The 24,032-nt window shown below is 39.4% G+C and overlaps 1 protein-coding gene across 1 annotated transcript in view; it reads right to left on the reverse strand.

The window, feature by feature from the left end:
• Nucleotides 1-4,998: 4,998 nt before the first annotated feature.
• Nucleotides 4,999-24,032, reverse strand: part of LOC134662029 (progestin and adipoQ receptor family member 4) — an 84,828-nt gene continuing 65,794 nt past the window's right edge. Inside the window, exons 3-6 of the mRNA XM_063518284.1 lie at nucleotides 16,380-16,483; nucleotides 14,644-14,781; nucleotides 7,152-7,292; nucleotides 4,999-5,348 (exon numbers count right to left, since the gene is read on the reverse strand). Of these exons, the coding sequence (XP_063374354.1) occupies nucleotides 5,283-5,348; nucleotides 7,152-7,292; nucleotides 14,644-14,781; nucleotides 16,380-16,483 (449 nt within the window). The 3' untranslated portion in view covers nucleotides 4,999-5,282. The remainder of the gene's footprint in view (nucleotides 5,349-7,151; nucleotides 7,293-14,643; nucleotides 14,782-16,379; nucleotides 16,484-24,032) is intronic.

Genomic DNA, 24,032 nt, shown 5'->3' on the forward strand with positions numbered 1-24,032 from the left:
TGTAATCTACCTATCTACTCGTACTACTGTAAGTTACGACTAGTTTATTGGATTAAAACTATCAAACTAGCGAAGGTAATCTAGTCCATCCGCGATGCTCACTTGCAATCAAGCTGCGATTGAAGCAAACGACACCTATAATACAAAAATATACCGCTCATTGGTCACTCAAAGAATTAGTTAAAACAATGTTGTAAGGCTCTGTTCCACCCGCCGTGTAAGTTGAAATAATTCAATGAACAATCTGGGTCGGAGGAAAAACTGGCTTATAAGCCCTGACTCAAACACGCTTTAATTAGCTCAAACATTTTAATATTTTTTCTCAGATGTACATTGTACTTGGCTAAATAATCATGGGTGCCGTGAGCCGTCTGCATGAATACATCATGATAAACTTGTGGTAGATAGCTACATATGAGCTACATACACTACATGATGCGTGTTGCCAGTCGCAATCGACCCAGAAAGCTCGTCGATCTCCTTGGAACCGATATAATCAAGGTGAAAATCGCAGAAAAACTTGTCATAATTAGATAATTACATTGCTCAGATGAGCACTGTAGCAATGTACTTATTTGTTTTCATCAGCTAACAATTGAGATTACTCGGCAGGCGAAACCAAAGTTACTAGCACCGGAGTCTCCTACGGTCCCCGAAACAATCTTATTAAGTGGCTTGTCATGGAGTACCAGTAGAATTTTTTGTAGTGAATTTCTCATGAAGGAAACATACGAATGTGGAGGAATATCAAGATCACTGGTACCTCTGGCACCTTGAAAAGGGTAGTTTAAAGATATTTCCTAGAAAGGACAGATTGTAATAAAAATGTACGAATTCATAGTAGTAATTCTTAAATACTATGCATATCATTAGCAGCAATCGTATCTGCACAAATTCTTATTAACAACCCGCTTTATTAAGTGTATGAAGTTGGTGTATTAGGATGTTACAAAATGAGATATGAACGGATTTTACTGTTCGGCACTTGAACACTTCTTAAAGCAACAACTTTGATAATTTTGTTTTCATCACACTTGCTGCTAGTAAAAGGTGTTGTCTCACGTATGTATGCCGACAGTTATAGCTGATATAACTTCCTTTACAATTTTGTCACTTAAGTCGTCTTAAGTAGGTACCATTATGGATATAGGCTGATATAGGTAAAAGTTAAACGTTAGTTATTAATTAGCTGTCTTTTTATATTACCTACTTAAACCATATTTTATACAATAATATCTTTAGTCCTGACTGTACACCAAATAGTCCCTTTCTCTTACTTGCCTCGTAAACGTAAAGCGAACCACTAACTGTCAATTTGTTGCAACGTTTTTGCCGTAAAATGACGTAATTTCCTCGCAAGTGTGATGAAAAATCATGTTGTACATATTCTTGAATATTAATGTTATAAGACCAATAAAAACGTCATTATTTTCTATTCGGACGACCCGACCTGATATCAGCCGGTATTAAGAAGTTTAGTAATTTGCTCATTTCTTGTCGGCGTTCGACAAGTGCGGTGAATAATGTAAGTTCCTACCCTTGATGAAGTTCCGTTCGCGGACGAGCCCTCACCCGCCACGTTTACCTGAGACTACAGATTACAGAAAAAGTTGTCAAGTCTCAAACTTACTTCTAATTAGCTATTAAGTACGAGGAAACGCTATCTACCTATTTTTAAAGATCTAGTTATTGTTAAAAGTGGCTTCGGCACAGGTTCGTACAGGAAGGTGCCTTCGACAAATCAATCGATATCAACTACCTATATACCTATCAACTTTGCAATCTATTCTAAATCCGAATTCGTAGGCCGTGATATTGTCTACTAGAAAATATATTTATAAGTTACAGATTGCGCTCATACGAATGTCTCGTCTCGTGTTCGGAATGATTTGAACAACTTTGATACTCGTTATGCACATTTTGTTACCAATTTCAAAGGCGTTACTAAGTGGAGGAGTTATAATAGCGTGTTAGTTGTATAGTATCGAGCGAGGAAGGTGCACTAAAGCGGGACACCGTCCATACCGTCTCCTGCCTTGACAAGGACGAGCTCGATCGTTTTGGTCAGTTGCGATATTTGCCTTCGTTCCAAATCATCCAAATAGACATTAACAACAAACTATGTGTCGGCAACATTAAAGTCTATTTTTTATTCGGTAGACTAAAATGACATTTCATAGTATGAACATCATGTGTCATTTCATACTATGAGATGTCATTTTAGTCTACCGATTAAAAAAATAGACTTTAGGCGGATATGTCCAGCCCAGGGGGATACGGTATGGTACGAAAGAACATACTTCACTAAAGCTATATATACAACCTAAGGCGACCCCTATCAGCGATTTTGCACTATAATTATTATCTTCATGTACTTTTAACTTTTAACAATATGACGGCAAATAATTTTTGTACATAGACTTCAGATATGTTTTAAAAGTACGTATTCAGTGAAAAAAAAAACAATGCAGAATATAATGTATACTTAGCTTATGACAATTTATAAAGTAAAATCAGAAGGTTGTGAAATTATGTATGAAATGTTTTAGAACTAGGAACAAAAATAATAAACTTTAACTTAGTTAGCCACACCTCAAAGTTATCAGTTATTTGGCTGTCACAGGTTTGAACAAAGAGCTACAAAAATGTGACGTTATCTATGAAAAGGGAACTTATTGTCGATGGCGGTTACGCCATTATTAACGATGCTCCGATATAAATACAATGCGCCATCGACAATAACGTCCCTTTTCATAGATAATGCCCCAAATATCTACACCTATATGGGCTAGGTATATACCTAGCCCATATAGCATATGCGCTCAGACATGAATGATCTGTACAAGTATGCACGTGTACCATCGTGTACAGTCTATTCGTTAGTTAATATTGAAAGCGTTCGCAGCGTAGATATTTTTGTAGCGACTCTATCAACATTTGTTACAAAGTGGAAAAACAACATTCTCGTTTATAACATGACGGCATCGCCATCCGTATTCCTTGAACAAATTATCCTCAATATTGTAACTGCTATGATTACCTTATGGTGGGTTTGTAGTCAATAAGGTCGAAGTTCAGTAAGTCACTCTTCAAGTCAAACGAGTATTATATTTTTCTAGATACAAAATATCACAAATACCGAAGACTGGCTTACTTCTAACTTTAACCTTCCTGACTACAGACATTGCTTTCGATAGACGAGCAAACGAGGCAGCCCCTTAGCTGTAGCTTAAATTGGACAGGTGTCACACACAAATCACCTAGATAATGTCACAGGTAGGGTAGGGCGGAAGTCTTCTCTTCACGGAATTATATTAAGGTGGGCTTTTTCTGTTCGCTACGGCACGAGGGAGTGCTTCAGCTCCTAAGCAATTTCAACCAGGCACGCAACGCCATGTTTCACAGAAATGGAAATTACTACCTATAGGTACTATAATGCGTGTTTCCATCCAGAAATGTAAATAACACACCAAGGTACATCTGGACTGCACCAATATTACGAGGGTGGTCCCAGAAGTGACCGACCTGACACACTTAAAGAGGTTTTTATTTTGAGTAAATACTTTTTTAAAACAGAATACCTCTTTATAAAGTTTAAATTTGAAATTCGAACACATAGCGTCGTTTGTCTTTTGTTTAGTAGCCATCAATAGTGAACGCTGTGAACAAATTTTCCGACATGGAGAAAATTGGCCATCGTTATGTGATACAATACTTTCATTTGAAAGGTTTTAGTCCAACTAGTATTAAAACGGAGCTAGATTCTACTTTGGGGGAGTCTGCTCCATCGTTTACAACAGTAAAATATTGGGTGGCAGAGTTTAAACGAGGTCGCTCTAGTTGTGAAGATGAACATCGATGTGGTCGACCAAATGAAGTGACTACGCCAGAAACTGTAAAAAAAATCCAGAAAATGGTATTAGATGACCGTCGATTGAAAGTACGCGAGCTACCAGACATGGCAGGTATTTCAAAAAGTGCTGTACATCGCATATTAACTGAAAATTTGGATATGAAAAAGATGTGCGCAAGGTGGGTGCCGCGATTGCTCACAGACGAACAAAAAATACATCGCGAAGATATTTCGACCGAGTGTTTGGCAAAATTTCACAACAATAAAGCGGAGTTTTTGCGGCGTTATATTACTATGGATGAAACGTGGGTGCATTATTTCACACCAGAGACGAAAGAACAGTCGAAGCAATGGACTCGAAGAGGAGAACCGGCCCCAAAGAAGGCTAAAACAGTTCCATCAGCAGGAAAGGTCATGGCCTCCGTTTTTTGGGATTGCCGTGGGATAATCTTCATAGATTATCTTCAGAAAGGAAAGACTATCAATGGCGAGTATTATGCCAACCTTTTGCATCAATTGATTGAAAAAATCTGTCAAAAACGACCACATCTGGCGAAAAAAAAAATTTTGTTTCACCAAGACAATGCACCAGTACACACGTGTGCCAAGGCCATGACCAAAATCCGCGAGTTAAAGTTCGAATTACTTCCTCATGCACCCTATTCGCCTGATTTGGCCCCTTCCGATTATTTTTTGTTTCCTAATTTTAAAAAATGGCTTGGTGGTAAAAGATTTGCCAGCAATGATGAAGTGGAGGCTGCGGTTGATGGGTATTTTGAAGACCTCGACAAATCTCACTACAAACAAGGTGTTGAAGCTCTCGAACATCGCTGGGCTAAGTGCATGGAACTAAAAGGAGATTATGTAGAAAAATAATAAAAAAAAGTTTAGATTTTCTTTTGTTTTCTTTGTCAGGTCGGTCACTTCTGGGACTACCCTCGTAAAGCAGATTTGGCGTCTAACATGTCGTTCTGGGCCTTCTTGCTCGCGTGATTATCGCATTGATTGCGTGATAAAGATAAGATAAAACTTTCGTCATTATTTTTATAGCTTCGAATAACTAGGGCTTCTTCGTGTATTAAATGAGTCTTATTACAGTTAGTAATTACCTAAGTATGGGTACGGCAGCGGTTAACGAAAAAGCTTTAAAGTATCCATGATCTTAAGGTAACCATAATTGTCAACTGGAGCAAAATCTCACCAGTCCGCATCATTTCCTAATTAACTTAATGTTGTGAGTTGGACCTAAGCTGAACTTTCTGTCTAAGACTTGACGGCTTATTGGATTTAACACAACTCACAACCGGTGACCAGTGGCTACCATGAGTGAACGTTCAAGCCGTTGCGTTGCCGGCAGCAGAGTTCTTTAGGAGGTGAATCCTGAAGACGCGACGTGTCGGGCACAGAGGGCGGGCGAGCGGACGGGCCGTCAGAGCGTGCGCAGCGGCGCGCGGCAGTCCACGCGCGACATCCACGCCAGGTCGCGCGTCGTCACCTGCAACACAAGATTTACCGTCGTTACACCTACAATATTTTAATCAGGATGCTTAACCATTGCTTAACAGACGAGATTGAATCTGGAGCAAACTTTTAGCAGCAAAAAACAAATAGAGAGAGAGAGAGAAAAGGTTATTCCCCGTTGAAATGGCTACGTTTTGTTTCTGTCTGCCTGGCTTTCTTCTACAATATGTTCTGTTGGCTATCAAGCAAGCCATGAAATCATAGAATACCGAGTGTGAGAACAATAAGCGCAAGCTTTATGAGATCGAATTTCAAACAACACGAAAATATAGATACTTAGGTACAAGGTAGGTAGGTACATGGAAACAAAGGCGACTACTATACATTTGTCCTAGTTTCCGCGAAACATTTCTGATGCCTGGATCTAGATAACCTTCCCAACATAGAAGTTTCTCGGAAATTCATACTACAACTGCTAACTGTAAATCGCACATTTTGATTGGACTTTTGTAGGTAACGAAAATGAGGAACATCAGCCATATTTTATTTATTTATTTGACATTTAGATTTTATTCTAGAAACATTCTAGACTAGTATTTTTTATACAATTTTTTTTCATATTTAACGATCCTTTTGTGAAATTCTTAAATTTGTGTTAAATTTGATTTGTATAATAATCCAATATTATTATGGAATAATAACATCAATAAATTGCTCTGATATTTAAGCTGATAATTTATAAGTATGTTACGATTCATAAGTGCTTGTTGCTAGGCCTACATGAAGAAAGTATATTTTGACTTGACTTGACTTGACTTGACTATTGGAACTTTAAGACACGTCAAATACTAGATATTGAAACGATATGGATTGGATATGTCAGTGTCAAACAAGTGTCAAAAGTTACGTTTCTTCAAACAAAAACGTCACTTTTGACACTTGTTTGACACTGACATATCTTGGTGATGTCTAATAGATATCTAAAGATAAAGATAAGATAAGATAAAAGATAGTTTATTCAAGTAGGCATAATTACAATGCGCTTATGAACGTCAAATAAAGCTAGGTAGACCGGCTCCAATCCTACACCTCTGCCCCGAGAAGATTTAAATCCCCCCTCAATTGGAGGAGGGTATCCCATTATGGGACTGGCAACAAACTCGGCGGGACACATCTTTTCAAAAATAATTACATCTTATAATTAACATGCATTACGAGAAAATAAGGAAAAAAAATACAATTTAAATTACTATAGAATTCATGCAATTATACACATAAGGTGTAATAGAAATTTGATTTAGAAAATATACATATGTACATGGAATCATACAAATTCGTAGCTCTTTCAGAAAACATATCAAATTCTTACAAAAGGAAAAGAAAATAAAGTTATTAAAAGAAATAGTTTAAAATCCGAATAGAGCCCCAATGCTCGTGATCGTGAGCGTATGTCCAGCTGGTAAGTAGAGATTACTGACGCACCGTTTTGATATGAGATTAGGTACCCATTTAGTCCATTTATTACAATATTTACATATTAATGCAGTGTGTTTACAACAGTTCTTTTATTTATGTCCGATTATGGCTGCGCAGACGGGTAGGTACAGTCTATCAAAAGTATCTACCATTCTCTAAGATGAAGATATCGAGGTAGGTATATCACATGATATGGCAATTTATATACAACTCGCCTCTTACTAACTTGAGTTAAGTGAGTTATGCTTAGCCATGCTCTCATTTGGTGCATGGACTATATGAGACCCATTTCACTTGGGGCATGGAGTACTCCAGGGTATGGATATGTGTGATATGACACAACCGCCAGTGGGGGCCTCACCTGGTGCATGGAGTACACGGCCAGCACGACCAGCACGTGCATGATGTTGTGCGAGTTGAGGCAGCGGTCCACGGCGCCCGGAAACCACTTCTCGGGGATGTGCATGGCGCCGATCACGCCGCCGCCGAGTGACACTGCATCCTGAAACCGGGAGATTTTTTTTTAGGCTTAGGGAGTTTTTACCCTACTTCTAAAGAAAAGCAAAAATTGTAATAATATGTTTTATGTCATATAGCCTCTAAATTAGTCATGTCTCGGCTTAATTACGTAAATAATGGTTTACTGCCTTAACCCAAATATCACATTAGGTAGGTATACAATTATACCTACATATGATTGTTCTTTTTACTCAAATACCCTGAGTAGATAATAGTTACTTTACGCGGTTGATCTACAAACATATTTATAATATAGTAAGCAATCTTCACACAGGACCATGGGGTCACATGTGCTTAATGCTGACCTTCAGTAGACAACAATAAATACAATATCAGAACGAGAACAGTGCGTTATCTATGGCGATAAATACGAGGTCGTAACCGCCAACCTCTTATGCACTTGACCCCCATGATATAAATAATGGTCCATAAAGGAGTATTTTAAAGTATTGAAATCGGTTTACAATATTCTGTGAATACCGGAGCATTATAAGACCCACAAATAATATGTAGTATGTAGTGATAATTAGTTAACAGAGTGTAATTATCCTATAGTAAAATGCGGATATGGCACAACATTTCTGAAAAATATGTTTTTCCAAAAACCGATTATAGTGTCAATTATAGCATATTTTTTGTTATTTTAAAAATCATTAAAAAACGATTTTGCTCAAAAATGGATATGACACAAACGTATTCTCAGCCGGCGAGATGTTAAAATATAGGTAGCTACTTGTAGTTACCGGCCTAGCCATAACCAAAAGTATACCTAGAGGTTATTCGCAGCAGTTGGTCCTCAACTCTCGTACCTCTATAGGTACTATAGAGAGTGTAGGTAGGTAGGTAGGGCTCATCTATATGAGCGAGTGCAAAAATAAGAGAATATAGGATCGCCATCTTGACAATTTTGCTATATGAACGAGTTAGGCGTTCCTAAGTGACATTTCAATTGTAGATTTCCTGTACCACAATAAAAAATAATCGATATTTAATAAGTATTTCAAACATTTCCGATAATGTATTTATCGGAAATGTTTGAAATACTTATTCAGTACCTAATTAAAATTAGCTGTATTGCGCGTTGAGCTACATAGTTGACCTATTTTTAGTGTTCCGCATGGTTCCGCACAAAAAATAATTCACGGAACACTTATGGGATCACTTCGGTCTTGCAAATCAGTTAATTCTACGCTCGAGTTGTGATGGGTTAATGCGTCATAGTTCTGGCATCTCCGAGTTGAGCAAGTTTGGCGTCGCGGTTCGCCCGTCGCAAACTTGCGAATGGAAGCCCCCAACCCCCAAGCTTGTTTTTGCTGACGTTGGTAACCTACTTATTTATATAGAATATCCTGCTTTCCTGCTACGCAAGTTACGCAACAACCCAACACGGGACATAAATGAACGCGAGAAAACTATTCCAATGGTTTTTTACGGTCATCAAAGATTACATACATATTAGGTTACGTTAACTTTAACTAAACGCAACTTTATGGGCAAATAATGAATTGAGAAAATGACTCGACTTTAAGGATGCTCCAAAGCATTACACACCATTTTCTGAAAAATACCAAAAGTATATGGTTTGTCTACAATGTATAGTTAGGAACTATCCATTTTATATATCTCTTGGAACCCATAAAACGCCAACTGAAATTGGGTCACACAGTAAGTAATTAGATTCACTTCTCTTCTGTAAACATACTCAAAGTTAAGGGCTACAAAGCCATCACTTACAAATAGGTACATTATTTTAACGTAATTTTCATCCGTTAGCCGCACATTAATAATTATGTAGGTAATGGAAATATAATATATCATAGTTATTGCGAGTATAATGCACCTTAAATGTAGGTAATGTTCACAAAAATGTATGTTCAGTAAAAGGTAGGTAAAAGTAACGAGACGTCATTCGTCCGGTAATAATGGGACGGTAAAGTTTAACTGTGATTTAACTATGAGCGGGGCGGCGCGACGTAGGTAAACAGACCGTAAGATTAGTAGAGTAAGAGTTCCTAATATTTATGTACCTTCAAATAATAGTCCACTCCTACAGAAATGGCCCTTGATCCAGGTTTGTCTTTGTATTACAGTGACCAGATTCCACATGATACTTGTCGCAGTTTTGCCTCATGCCAAATGACATCCTCCACCAACAATTACAGAACAGAACCAAGGGATACGTAAAGAGGGTAACGTCTATTGCAAATTCGTACTTATAGATCAAAATCTATTTTATCTTGATACTACCTAAAGTAACGCGCTACTACCTAAAGTAACGCGCTAAAGCGCTTACTTTCATTATTCCGAGGGCAATCGGATAAGAGCTGATCTGTGTGCTTTACACTACAGGCATAACATTACGCTCAAGTTAGTCTAATCTAAAAGACTAACCTAATGTCGGCGGTATATAGATTTCTTCGTACCTTACGAGTACCTAGGTCGAAGAATTTTGTATAAAACACTCTACATATACATTCTACATATACAAGGTATACATTTTCAACATTAATAAAAATATATATATTATAATTATAACTAAAGGTACTAATGTGACGGATGATATGTTTAGACGTTATTTTTAATATTGTAAAAATAAAATTTTCTATCCCATAGTATGTAGTACCTAACATTACCCTCGTTTATTCTCGTTACAGAACATTTCATTCTAAAGGGTCGGTCCGTATTTTCCGAAGCGGTCTGTCAGATTCGAACTTGGGGGTAAACGGGAGTAGAACGTGGAGGTATTACAGAAAGTTCCTATACAAGTAGAGTCCGCACCGAACTTCTAAACCGGTATGAAGTTGGTTAGCGCAGATGTAATACCTACTAGCTGTTTTCTCGTGGGCTCTGTCCGCGTGGGATTAAATACCTACGCCTGTTATTTAAGGGAGATTTTAGGGGAAAGTTAGTTTTTCTTTTTTCCAAAAATAAAGTAGCATGGGCTTAAACTTTATGGCTCCTCTACACGATGGGCCAACGCCGGCCACTCCAAGGGACGCAGCCATGCGGTAGAATGAGATAGCAATATTACTTGCTCCCTCTAACGCATAAATGCGTCCCTTGGAGTGGCCGGCGTTGGCCCATCGTGTAGAGGAGCCATTAAAAACAGAGTAGGTGGGGTAGGCCTTTGCCAATTATGGCAAGACTTTTTTTTTATTATATGCTATTGGCCCGGATTATAACTATTAGCCTGTTTGTCCTGATCATGCACGTAGGAAGGGTTGTTGTTCCAAATAAGTACTTAAAAAGCGTTTGTTTTTCGAACGCCTTTGTTGAGTCGAATGTAGGTATTTATAATGCACCCTCCCATTGCGCATAGTTGTTATTATGGACCTCGAGGCCACATTAACTTGTCTAGGTGCATAGCCAACACGTCAATCGTTTACGCTCCGTAGCGAACGAAACGCAACTGTCACTGTCGCACTCGCGTCGCACTAATATGGATGGGATGTACAAAGCGTTTCGTTGTCGTAACGTAAGCGATTGTCACCTAGGCTAGGCACCCTGAGCATTCGAGTATTAATACTTGGTAAGCAACGGGAGTACATGGCGAGTACAGTACGGCGATTATCTGGAACGGGGTGCGAGTAATTTATTACTCGCGAGGTATTGGCGCTGGCGCCAGGCCAGGTTCGGGCTGAGGAGAACCACTCGCCTACAAAATAAAAGCAAATAAATATTATACACAAATCGACCTAGTACTTACCAACCAAGTGAGGTCAATAAGGCTTGTGTTGTGGGTACTAGACGACGATATCTATAATAATAAATATATGTATAGATATAGATAAATACTTAAATACAGATATGTAGAAAACATCCATGCCAATAAATATCATTACCAGGATTCGAAGGATCCTACGTCACAGAAACATTGATTACAAAGTAAAAACGCCCAGTAAGTAATCGGCAATTTTGTATCTACTCGTATTCATCTATGAAACACATTTTATTCAATAGTTTTTCAGCAAAACAAGAGTTTTATTGTTCGACATTCGACATTTTACCAATCTATGTTGTGGTCATATACTCGTATCTAGGCTCGAAAAAATTATACATAAACAAAATAATAATTTCAAGTAGGCAACAAACAAAACTATGTAAGTGGGGTACCTATGTATGGTATATGTATTTTCCCGATAGCATTCCCTAATTGAAGTGAAACCTAACAAATGGCGACGTCGCCGAGCTAATGTCTCACGAAGCCCGACCGAGCGATGGAACTCATCGATGCGAAGTGGCCAACGAGCCGGCTGAGATTAATTACCTACTTGTGTATAGTTACTAATGTGACTAGTTACTGCAATAATAACGTGGCTAATAGAACCGATAGCGAGATGAGGACTATTCATTCCTCCATTCTGTTTTGTTTTTTGATCCAAGATTTTATGAGGAACAATACCTTCCGTATCTGTCTTTAGAGCAAATCGGCGCGATATGCTAATATTTACATTGTATACCGTAAAATGGGGTGAGAAGGGATTGAGGGGGCAGAAGGCACGCGACTGTTTTCTGTTACTAACTTTTATTTTCTGGCTCAGGTTGCTTTAAGAGTAATTTTATTATACTTTTAGACATTTATATTTCTTTTTCTTGTGGCAACACTGAGTAGCCAAATTATAACGTACAAAAACTGGAATCTCAAGAAGTGAGTGTAAAGGTGGCCACTGACGAGCCTTCCAACAGTCCAAATAGCGTGGCTGCAATCCAAAATCGGTCCGTGAATGTCAAAAACGTACAATGTTTAATATTAGGATGCCGTCCATTTGGATGAATCCATTGTAACGGCATCCATTTGGAAGGCTCGTCAGTGGCCTGCTTAAGACTTAAGATATTGGGCCGGGAGCAGAATCAGGGTCAGGGTTCATTTTTACATGTAGCTCGGTTTGGCTAACAAAAGTAATAAAATAAAAGATAGGTACAATTCAAAATATTTCTGTAGCTGATGGGTGGCTGACCGTGACCATGGCAGGCGTTCGTCTGAAATAGTAGTGTATGTGACTGCTACATAATGAGAAACGAACGTTAGTGAGTTTCTTAACCCCTCATTTCCCAGGACCTCTCAAATCCATACAATTCCGACTCATATTGGAGCCACTGGGAACTGAGAGGTTAATAGGATCACACGAGTGTTTTAATGCCTAATTATGTACAGTTACATACACTACTTTATCTAAACACATACTTTAAACGAATTAAAAGATAAACTGTAGGTACTTCAAATGGCGGTGAATGGAAACTTTTTTCACGCATGTCACGCATCCGTAGTTTTTTAAATTCCGAGACAAAAGAATGAAGTCTCTATTCTCATGTCACTCGAAATCAAATATCGTGCGGTTTATGTTAATACAAAAAATCTGTAATGTAATAACATTAAAGTACAAATTTTCCTACTACCACAGATAAGAAAGTTCTCATAGTAAAATTGGTTGTAATAAAGCTGGTCATTTCCTACGGTTTCTGAACGCATTATAGAGAACTAATGACATGTGTGTAGATAAACAATTGTTTCTAAATGGCTTTGTTTACTGTGCACTCCTTTCCGACTCATTATAGCATCGATGAAAACAAGCTAGGCTGAGACCCCAAAGCATAACAACTATACTCGTCAAACGTCTCAAAGTTTGTGAATTAATTTATCTAGAATCACAAGTTTTACAGAAAATTTAACGAATGAAAATGTTTTATTGCCACAAAAGAAAAACTAATTGTAATATAAATTACCTATATTATAAATGCTTACCTATATCTAATTAATAATGTGGTAAACGGTTTTGGCGTCTGCAAAAGGCTGAAAGTGCCCGCCCACATGAGTGACACTTCAGCGGCAAGGCTTGTACTATGTCTTCACTCTTCAATGTACTATAATATACCCTACTATGTAAGCTTCAGCGCTACGGGTACCCAGCCTAGCACGTGCTAACGCGAAGGTCAGTGCTAGTTCGTAGTTAGTTTATTGGCGGAGCACCGGGGCAGCACAGTTGGCGCGCCGCCAACTAGGTGGGCCGGAGGCTCGGTGCTGGCTCGGCCACATTTCACCGGTTATTGCCTCCTTCACCTCCTTGACTCACGGCAAGGGATTAACTAGTAGTAGTCATGTACTGATAATCACGACGTGTAAAGCCGGCTTCCCACGGCCCGTGTTTATTACAGGCCAGGCCGGATCGCGCCACGCCTGTGGATGCCTGTGCGGTTGATTAAGCCGGCTTCCCACGGCCCGTTTTTTCACAGATCTGACCGCGCCTCTACAGGCCGACAGATCGTGGGAACGGTCGCATCCGACGAGGCCTGTGCGCTGTCGCAGGTGAAATGAACCGACGCAGACGCGCCCCTACAGGCACCGTCGCGCCGCGCCGCGACGCGCCTTTGAAGTTACCGACTCCCGACGGATCGGACGGGTGACGACAGGCCTCGTCGGATGCGACCGTTCCCACGATCTTCGGCCTGTAGAGGCGCGGTCAGATCTGTGAAAAAACGGGCCGTGGGAAGCCGGCTTAAGACAACGCTATGTACGAATAAAGTGAACACTGGACCGGCGTGCGGATCCGCATCCAATGTGAAGAATCAAACAAATGATACTTGGAAGAAAACTAATTCAGATAATCATGTGCTTAGTGGAAATAAGTAGGTAGGTCTTAAAGAATAAATAACATCGTCCTGAAAGCAGTTTTTCCTCGCATCTCTCCTATAATGCATAACAAACTTCTGTCATCCCAGTTCCCACACAACGGGTTATAATACCATCAACTAAACCAAAAGTTTAATTAAATTTATATCAGTCCTAGCTATAAATGCAATGGTGTGGGCTTTTTAGTTGACTAGGCAGTTTGGTGAAATTGCACTTATTCATCTGAAATAATACTTATGCAATACACAAATAAACAAGAAACAAGTTTTAGCACTCTTACACCTGGCCAAGGGCATAGGCGACTCATTAATAGCTGTAAATATTTATAAAGAATATATAGTAACTTATAGGATCCGGACTATCCGGAGGTCGCGGGTTCAAATCCTGGCTCGTACTAATGAGTTATTCGGAACTTACGTCGGTTATTCTAAAAAAATATGATGTCTGCGGTCTATAGACAAAGCCATGCAGTTATAACCGCATGGCTTTCATGTGGGTCTGCCGCGACCATCATTGATATCTCCTATCATTACTACTAGCTTTTCGGTGAAAGAAAACATCGTGAAGAAACCTGCATACATTTGCGTAGAAATTCAAAGGTGTAAGTGGAGTCCCCAACCCGGTTTGGGCCAGCGCGGGGACGATAGTCCAAGTGTAAAAGTGTCATATATACTCGTATATAGGCTGAATTATTATAATGATATACCTGGAGGAACACGTGTAGGATGGCGTGCGGGCAGCCGCCGCCGAGCCGAGCTGCGCGCGCGCCGGCCAGCAGCACGCGCATGCAGAACGGAGCCGCGAAGCATAACCGCCGCTCCCACGGCGACCACGCGCGCATCGCCTGCGCACAAAGGACAAAATTAAAAACTGTGAGCGTTCGCCTTCTTTCTGTCTTGCTTTTTGTTTTCGTCGTGTGGTGTTAAATAATAGAGGGTAATGTGTAGAAACAGATGCTACCTCGCTACCCTAATTAAACAAAAGTGTGTTTAGATGAAAAAGACATCTTGCATATTATGAATGATACCAGAATTTTATTATAGCAATATTCCAAGGTAAATACTTATTTTGTTTAGTGGAAAATATTATTAAATATTTTATTTATTTCGTACCTAATTTTGTACTTATTAGGAGCGCAGGAAGTTTAATCTCGACGGATTACTTTAGACTCCCAAGTTATGAAGTGTTTATTTAGGTACTTTATTTTTCCCAAGTCTCCAGACACTAAAAGATTGAGGATTTCGTACAACTACATAATCCGATTGTGAGTCACAATAGCATTTCTTCATTAGTACCTACTCGTATTAAGGGAACAATGGGAATATTTTCACCAACATTTTCCGCACTCACACCTACGTTTAACGGTTTCACACTTCTTTGCAATGAAACTTGTTTGTTTTTTATTGGAGCGCAGGTGGCACCCCGTCACTTTGATCGCAGTGTGAAATCCCTGCAGCGGGCACCAAGTGTGACGCCCGCCTGTCGCCCGTCCATCAAAAACTCTTTTATTAAGCCGGCACAGAACAGTTGGGATGTTATTTCTCGATATTATAGCTGCTGAATTGTAAAATGATTGCGGGTCATGGGAGCTGATAGGTTGCACAATTAATCGTCGCTTACTTTTAACTAGGCAGCTAAGTGTTATTTCGAAGGATATTGATGTGTTATTCCGAAGGTTATTGATGTGTTATGATACCTTACTTAGGTTAGAGTAATTTTATTCGGGAAGTAGTAAGCATTTTATTATAAAAGTTTCAGTCCTATTTGCCCTCAAGATTATGTTTGTTAACGATTCACTGCAAGTAACCAATAGATAAACTTACCTTATCTACATAATTCAGCGCTATCCGTTCTTCATTCAGGCTGGCTTGCATGCCAACTGGCAACGTGATGGCAACATGCTGGCAACGCCGCTCGGATTGTCATAAAGGCTTCGTCACACAGGCGCGTTTTCCGGGTGGCGTGTGAGCGGGGCGTGAGCGTTTTATATGTAAAAGCGGCGCGCCCCGCTCACGCGTCGCCCGGAAAACGCGCCTGTGTGACGAAGCCTTAAGGGAGGCGAGCCAGTGAGTTACGATGGACATCACTTGGCATCCTCGTTGGCGTTTCACTAGCACAGTATGGAGTTCTTGGCACAGATACTGAGCACTTAAGAATTATCAATAGCCAAAACAACTTTTATATGAAGGAAAGTATGGTGATGCAATCTGACTTTTACTGTTACGATTTACGAGATGGCAGATGATAAAAAAATTGACAATCAAGATTCCTCCGTCCGGTATGTCCTCTTATATATCACAATGGCACGATGTTATGCATGTTACTGCCGAGGCTGTAGACTGGCAGTACCGAGTACCGTCATCACCGTCAACACGGGGGCACATAGCCACAATGGCGCGCTGGTATATATTGTGTTATAGGTACATGAGAGTTGTGTGTCACCTTATACAGGCCCAGCAGACTGCCGAGGCTGTAGACTGCCAGCACCGAGTACCGCAGCGGCGCGGGCGCGCAGTGCACCGTCGCCGTCACCATGGGGATTGCACCTGCAACAATAACAAATAAAAATTAAAATCACATTTTGGCTTGTTTACTACAAACAGACACAGGGCTCAAACTTCAAACTCAACCATTACCTGCAATTTTGACCTTTGTCGGTCTACATTATTGGGGGCCTTCTTGTATTAAACAGCCATGTTTTAAATAATAGCTAAATGAAGTGTGGTTGCTTGATGCACGACAGCTTTACCTTCTCATCACAAAGTTACTTACCGTAAAATGGGGTGAGTAGGGACAAAACTGACATTCAAACCTCGATAACATTTTATTTTTACATGTGCAAACTGAATGGTGTATATAATAAGTGTTCCGGACATTTGTATTTTAGTTTTTATTTTATTTTGGGTAGTTTCATTTCATAACTTTGACGATAAACAGGAAATCCCACCTCACCCCGTAGTCCCTCGTAATTGGGGTGAGATGGAATTTCATACAAAGGTGATTTTGGATGATTGTTGGATCGATTTTTTTTATTATGAGTATTACTATAGCTCAATTTTAAATTGGAATACATTATTTTTGTAGCACTAGCTTTAAAATCCCATCTCACCCCCCTTTCATCCCTTCTCTCCCCATTCATAACCCAACTCTCCCCGCGAACCCTACTCACCCCATTTTACGGTACTCTTTAAAGTTTAAGTCGATACCTTTCCGTTCTTTAATTTCTATTAGGTAATAGGTACATATTCTACATTTTAACGGACTCGGATGAATTCCACTTTCTGCTGGAATTAACCGCGGAAAATGCAATAGCTCTTAATTGAATTGGGTTGTCTGGCCGCCTCTGCATTCCAATGAATGCCACGGCGATTGGCAACAATCTATGTATAAATAGGAACCTACTGAGTACGATAAGCCGAACTTTGTACCTAGTTAATTTGGTCATTTTCTAGCTTTGTTTTAAATTCCTACCTACAGCTATACATTACATTACTTATAAAATAAACGTGTAAATTTTCCTCTAGTTGGAGTTTTTTTTGATGTTTTAGTTATATAGGAGTGAAAAACAATTCCATAGAAATTTTTACTAGCTGCTAAGTCTTAATCATCTAAAATTTTCTATTTATTCAAACTACAACGTGAAAAATGCTTTTCGTACAAAATGCATGAATTGAAAGGGCTCCTAATTACTTTACTAAAATAAATTGTCCTAAAGGTACGGACGCGGCAGTAGTTATGTACCTACTTAATCAGAATGGGGCGATAAAAACAAGGGAGGCAGTGTAGAATACAAGTATATGGTGCATTATCTATGAAAAGGGACCTTATTGTCGATGTCGCTTACGCCGCACAGCGTCGCGCGGCATTGTTTTATATCGGAGCATCGTTAATAATGGCGTAAGCGCCATCGACAATAAGGTCCCTTTTCATAGATAACGTCACATATTGAGGCACGAGTAGCCGTCGTCGCTATCTGCACTAGTAGCACGGTCGCATTTTTATCGTTTGTCACCATGCCTGTCACGTTCTAACAAGTATGTAAGTGCGAAAGTGACGGGCATAGTGATAGTCGATAAAAATGGAACCGCGCTGAGCCCGCTGCACTCCACACGCCTCGCACCTATTGATAATTCCGCACCACCTGCTACGTTGGGACCAGGAAGTATTATTCAAGTACATACATGCACATATTATGTCACCTTCCTGGTGAGTTGGAGTAATTATTTTTTTTGTTCTGATCGCCGACATATTTCAAAGTTATTATGCATAACGAATTGATTTTTACACATCATGTTATTTTTTTTAGGATATTTACGGTTTATTTATATAACAAATGTTAAAAGTAATATAACTAATTACAATAATTTACAAACTTAAAAAAAAAAAATTTAGGATGTTATTGTACTCATTATAATACTCGTAACTCGGTATTGTTAATTAATAGATGTGGCTTTTAGAGTTTAAAACAATTATTAATATGTATATTGAAACGTAAATTCGCTCGCTTGGTTCTAAAGTTATGGCAATATTCTCCGAGCGAGTTAATCCATAAAAAGACGACGACGACTCGAGTTCAGGAAATGAAAACCACACGACTCACACGAGTGAGTACCTACAGTAGAGCTAACTACACAGTACCAGAACCTCATAAGGCCCCTTTATGTCTTATTCAGTATGACCAGTAACGGCAATAACTAAACCGTAAGTTGACACTTGACGTTTACGTTAGCGACTGCGTAAACTCGATCACAGTCAATCTCGCTCGCACTAATGGATTGGTGCAATATAGAGCTAGGGAATGCGATCGAGTTCATACAGTCGTTAACGTAAGTGCCAACTAGTGGTAGCCGTGCAGCTCGCTACGGTACGAATATTTCATGTGTACATGCGTAATTTGTAAAGCGGGTCCAGATTCAGCAAATCCGCACACATGATTGCCTCAGATTGCTCTCTTATATATAATTAGCGCTTAGCGCAACTCATGTAAGGCACATGAAGCGCGCAATCCACTGCAAACATGTGCTCTCCTGAAACCCCTTCAAGGGGGTTGGTTATCTGGAGGGGTATTCAACAAGCGACGTTTCACGTATCGTGTTGAACTCCCGCTGAATCGGAACAATCCTGTGTCAAAATTTGACATTAGCAATCCACAGTTAGGTGACAACCAAACCAAACCATTATAAACCTTAAAGTAGTAATAAAACAAAGTTGATTTTTGTTGAATTATTGGTTGTACCAAATGATATTGTCCGCAGATGATGAACATTGCGATTCAATCAACTGTTGAATTGAAGTGGACGCGAAATCTGACAGTTGCACATCTGGAATAGGGGCACAGTTCTATTTTTATGTAAACTTTAATTATTTTCGAATTATCAATGAAGGGTCGTAAAAGCCACAATCCGTTTTAAAAAGTCAAAGTACAGGGAAACGAAGCCAATAGGCACTCAAATCTTACGACCACTTCACTCACCTCACAGTGAGCCTTTTCCGCGGTTGGTTTTCTACACCGACGGTCTTTTGATTGAGTAAGTAAATTTTGACGTTATTACGTATTGTGTCAATTGTGTGTCGGAGTGCTGTGTTGTGGCCCCGCTGTGGCTCCAGTCACGTTTCGCGAGATTACGTAAGTCGGACTTTGTTATATTTAGGAAACACCTTTGGAATCGTATTTACAATTTGACTGTGTGTCGCTTAGGTATATTACAACCTATATTTACGGATTATAGGTGAATATTCCAGTTTTTCTTGTTTAGTACGTAGGTACCGAACTACCTACCGAAAGGTGATCCGGTGCTACAAATGAACCATGAATTTATGAAATACGATAACATCCCTGCATTTGAATGTTACCCAGCATAATATTCAAATGTGAGTGTTTATTGTGCTAACATGGGCACGCCGTTAAAATTTACGACACTTGTACAAGCCGGGTCGGCCGCACCCGGCACCCGGGCTTTGATGACCCTTTCCAAGCCTATAATGAATGAATGAAATCGTTTATTTCAGGCAACTAGTGGCCCATACATAAATACCTTAAAACTAGCATACATATTATAAAAATATAACTAAACACTAAAAAACACATTATGATTGCGATGCATTACGCAACCCCGCAGTGTCAGGGAACCGGCCGCGGAACCGCCGAAACTTGACACCCTTCGGCCAAAACTCCTCCTTGGTGAAGGTCGCTAGATGTTCAGTCGGAACGGTCACCACAAACGAATTAAAATTCGCACTGTGTCGAGATTCCAACTTCGCAAAACAATTCGTTCCAATACCATGGTGTTTCTGATTTCTAGCATTACTTGACACCGAAATTCACCACAACTGCGTCTAATTACAGGCCAGTAGGTGTATTATGGATGGCCATGTCCACGTGATAAAATAACCGTCACTTTTAACACTGCGCGGTTGAAAGTGACGGACGCTGTCTTTATCACGCTGTCACGTAGACAAGAACGACCATCATATCCGCGCTGATACATATATGTGACAATGACCTATGGCCTACAATGGCGAAGTGGCCAGTAGAGACTGTAAATAGCAATCCAGATGTTACGTAGCAGGCAATGGGATGCTTAATGTATTATTCGATCAGGATTCGGGTAGACACTGATCTAACTAGACCAGATAGGTAAAGCTATTATTATACTCGTGACACTAGTATAGGTCAGCGACTAATAGGGATGATGACACATGTTGAATTTTATAACAAAATCTAGTAAAATATATAGCAAACGAGCAGTTTATCACAATAATGTGGATATTAAAATAAAATATTGAAAAATTACAAAAATACAGGACCTGAAAGTTTCAAAATTTAAGTTTTTTTAACTTCCAAAAACGATAAAAGTAAGGGTACCTACCATTCGATTCCTTACATTTCATCCAAAAAAATATTGTACAGCAACTATATACATAAACGCAATATTTCACCGACAAAAACGCAATTTTCTTGTTTTGTCCATACTACAAGATGGGCGATGACGTCACGGCCCCTGGCCGTTTTGTATAGGGCGTTTCGCGAGTGAAGTGAGACTGTCGGCCTTTGACTACAATTTCTGACTTTTGTGTTACTTTAATGCAATGGGTCCTATATAGACATTTGATCCTAAAAACAAACCCGATCGATTGATACCATAAATGAAAATTAGTCATGTAGCCTATTAGTGGTGTTAGCCGTCTTACGGTACACAAATCCACATATGGTTATGTATCAATTGTTGAAATATAGCACATTATATTGTAACATGTTATAATTATAAGCTTGTTTACCACTGTTGTGGTATAAAAACTCTTTCTAGTAAGTCTCACGTTGAGAGTTTCTTTTTTATTTTGGTTACTTACGGAACGTTACTTATTAGTAAGGACATTTGCTATTGGACCTTTTGTCGCAAATCTTCATAAACAAACACCTTACTTGAAGTAAAACAGTATCGTTTTATTTCTATAAATTAATTATGCCACATAATACCCACACACGTACCCAGGCCTAAAATACTGTCCAGTAGGTAATTCTTAAACACTTCATAAGTCCTGGATATGTTATTTTGCCTGAAAGAAACACTAACATACTGAGTACATTAACGGTAATCGGCTCCACTTAGTGCCTCCGTGCGGAATGAAACTTAGATAAGAACTTAAGTGTGACCGTAACTAAAATACATATATTACAAAGACAAATATAGTTCTGGTGTTCATGTTATGACCTTTAGTTTCGTATTCTCAATGTAGAATTCGTGTGGGCTTATTTGATAATATACAGGGCGCTTCCTGTAACAGGAGCAATAAATTAAACCAAAGGCTGTACTCCTCAAACTGACCAACATTTGTTCAGCAACTTTTAAAAATTATGAATCCTTTATACTTCCTCTTTTTCATACAAAATAAATATTGCCTTCAATGTACGCTGACATCAGTGTGTTTGACGTAGGGCTCGCGGTCGTGTCCGGGTTTCGTGTACACGTGTTCGGTACCCGTTTCCGTACTACACGTACACGGTTTTCTGACCCGTTCTACACGTGTAGTCGGGTACCCGTGTAATTAAGATCCGTGTATCCGTGTACCCGTGTACACGGTGAACGGACCAAATACACGCGGGCCTAACCCGTCCTTGGCGTGTAGCGGAGATTGAAGTAATGTATAGAGCTTTAAATAAAACAAAGATTCAGGATCAGGAGCTCCGATTGGAATCGAACACGATCAGTTTTATCGGATTTTCAATGTGATTGATATGTGTTGTACTAATTTAATTGATTTTGTATTGCCTTGGTCATCATTTAAGATATACAAAATAACTCGTTATTCAAGTAATAATTAGGTAGCTAGTAGCTACTCAAAAAAACCGGCCAAGTGCGAGTCGGACTCGCGCACGGAGGGTTCCGCACCATCAACAAAAAATAGAGCAAAACAAGCAAAATAACGGTCACCCATCCAAGTACTGACCCCACCCGACGTTGCTTAACTTCGGTCAAAAATCACGTTAGTTGTATGGGAGCCCCACTTAAATCTTTATTTTATTCTGTTTTTAGTATTTGTTGTTATAGCGGCAACAGAAATACATCATCTGTGAAAACTTCAACTGTCTAGCTATCACGGTTCGTGAGATACAGCCTGGTGACAGACGGACGGACGGACGGACGGACAGCGGAGTCTTAGTAATAGGGTCCCGTTTTTACCCTTTGGGTACGGAACCCTAAAAATAGGTAAGTGTTAGTCAGGCTCATGCGCATATACCTACCATCAATCGCACAATGATTGATAGTAGTTCTTTATCGTCGTAGACGTAGAATAACATGCATAGATAAAATAAAGACCATACCGTACGTGATGAGATACTTTATAAATCTTAGGCACAGATATTATTCATTGCTTGCTGTCTTTGTCATTAGCAAAATGCTCTTTCGTGCCGCGTTGCAACTAAACAATGAGATAATTCTACCTGAATGATTAGTTGTTGTATTTTTTGCAGACGTGTTAAGCTTGTTACAAAGAGATAAGACCAAAAGCACCAATTCATATTGTAAAAACAACACGGTATATTGAATGAAACACCTGCACTTTGTTTATTGCATACCATATGGCCATTTTAAATACTTAGGTAATCCCTTTTTGTGATGAACTGTATGTATGAATTCTTGTACATTTTCTTCACGCCATTCAACATTTAGATAGATAAAACAACACAGTTTATTTATCAGCACGATTGTAAATAGTAAATACACTGGAGCGGCGGCGAATTGATCGATCACGCTAATCAATGTAAGAAGGCTTTTAGGTTACCTACTTATGTTTGTAAAAAGGTCATAGATGCGTGCTTATTGCCTTGTCTATCTTACGGTGCACAAACATGGGTCTTCACAAAGGACATAAAAACAAAAATATAAGTTCATGTCAGCGAGCTATTGAACGAAGTATCCTGGGCATTAAGCTCAGTGACAGATGTAATAGCGAAAACATTCGCGAAAAAACTAAATTAATAGACGCAGGACAACACGCTCTACAGCTGAAATGGAGATGGGCGGGACACGTAGCTCGCATCACAGACAGAAGAGGGACAAAACGGGTAACTGAATGGGCGGATACTAAGATACCTATTGTTAATTTTAACATTATTTAGAGTAAAGCTAAAAATATAAATTATTGAAACAAAGTGTAGGTACTTACCTACCTATTGCATAGACATTACCAATCAATCCGGTAAAACTGCAAAGTAATCGAATTTTCCAATTCAATCGTTTGTCTTCAAAGTACGAATCTCCCCAACACGAGAGTGAAGGTCGGACCCGCGGGTAAATAAGATCCGTTATTTCGTGTACCCATGTACACGGATACCCGTGTACACGGGTACCCGTGTAAACGTTTCCGAGTCCGGGCGGGTTCGTGTAGTTCGGGTTCTTAATACCGCCGGGCTTAAGAACACGGGTACCCGTGTCAGCGTGTAACACGTGTATCGGGAGCTCTAGTTTGACGTTGCTTGTCACGCTTTAAACATAACAAAATTTGCAATACATTGCGTCTTAGAATAAACTTAAAAGTGTAATAAAAATCAAAACATGAGTTATTTTCAAAAGTTGCTGAACAAATGTTGGT

Source organism: Cydia amplana, chromosome 2, assembly GCF_948474715.1.
Source record: "Cydia amplana chromosome 2, ilCydAmpl1.1, whole genome shotgun sequence".
NCBI classification, from domain to species: domain Eukaryota; kingdom Metazoa; phylum Arthropoda; class Insecta; order Lepidoptera; family Tortricidae; genus Cydia; species Cydia amplana.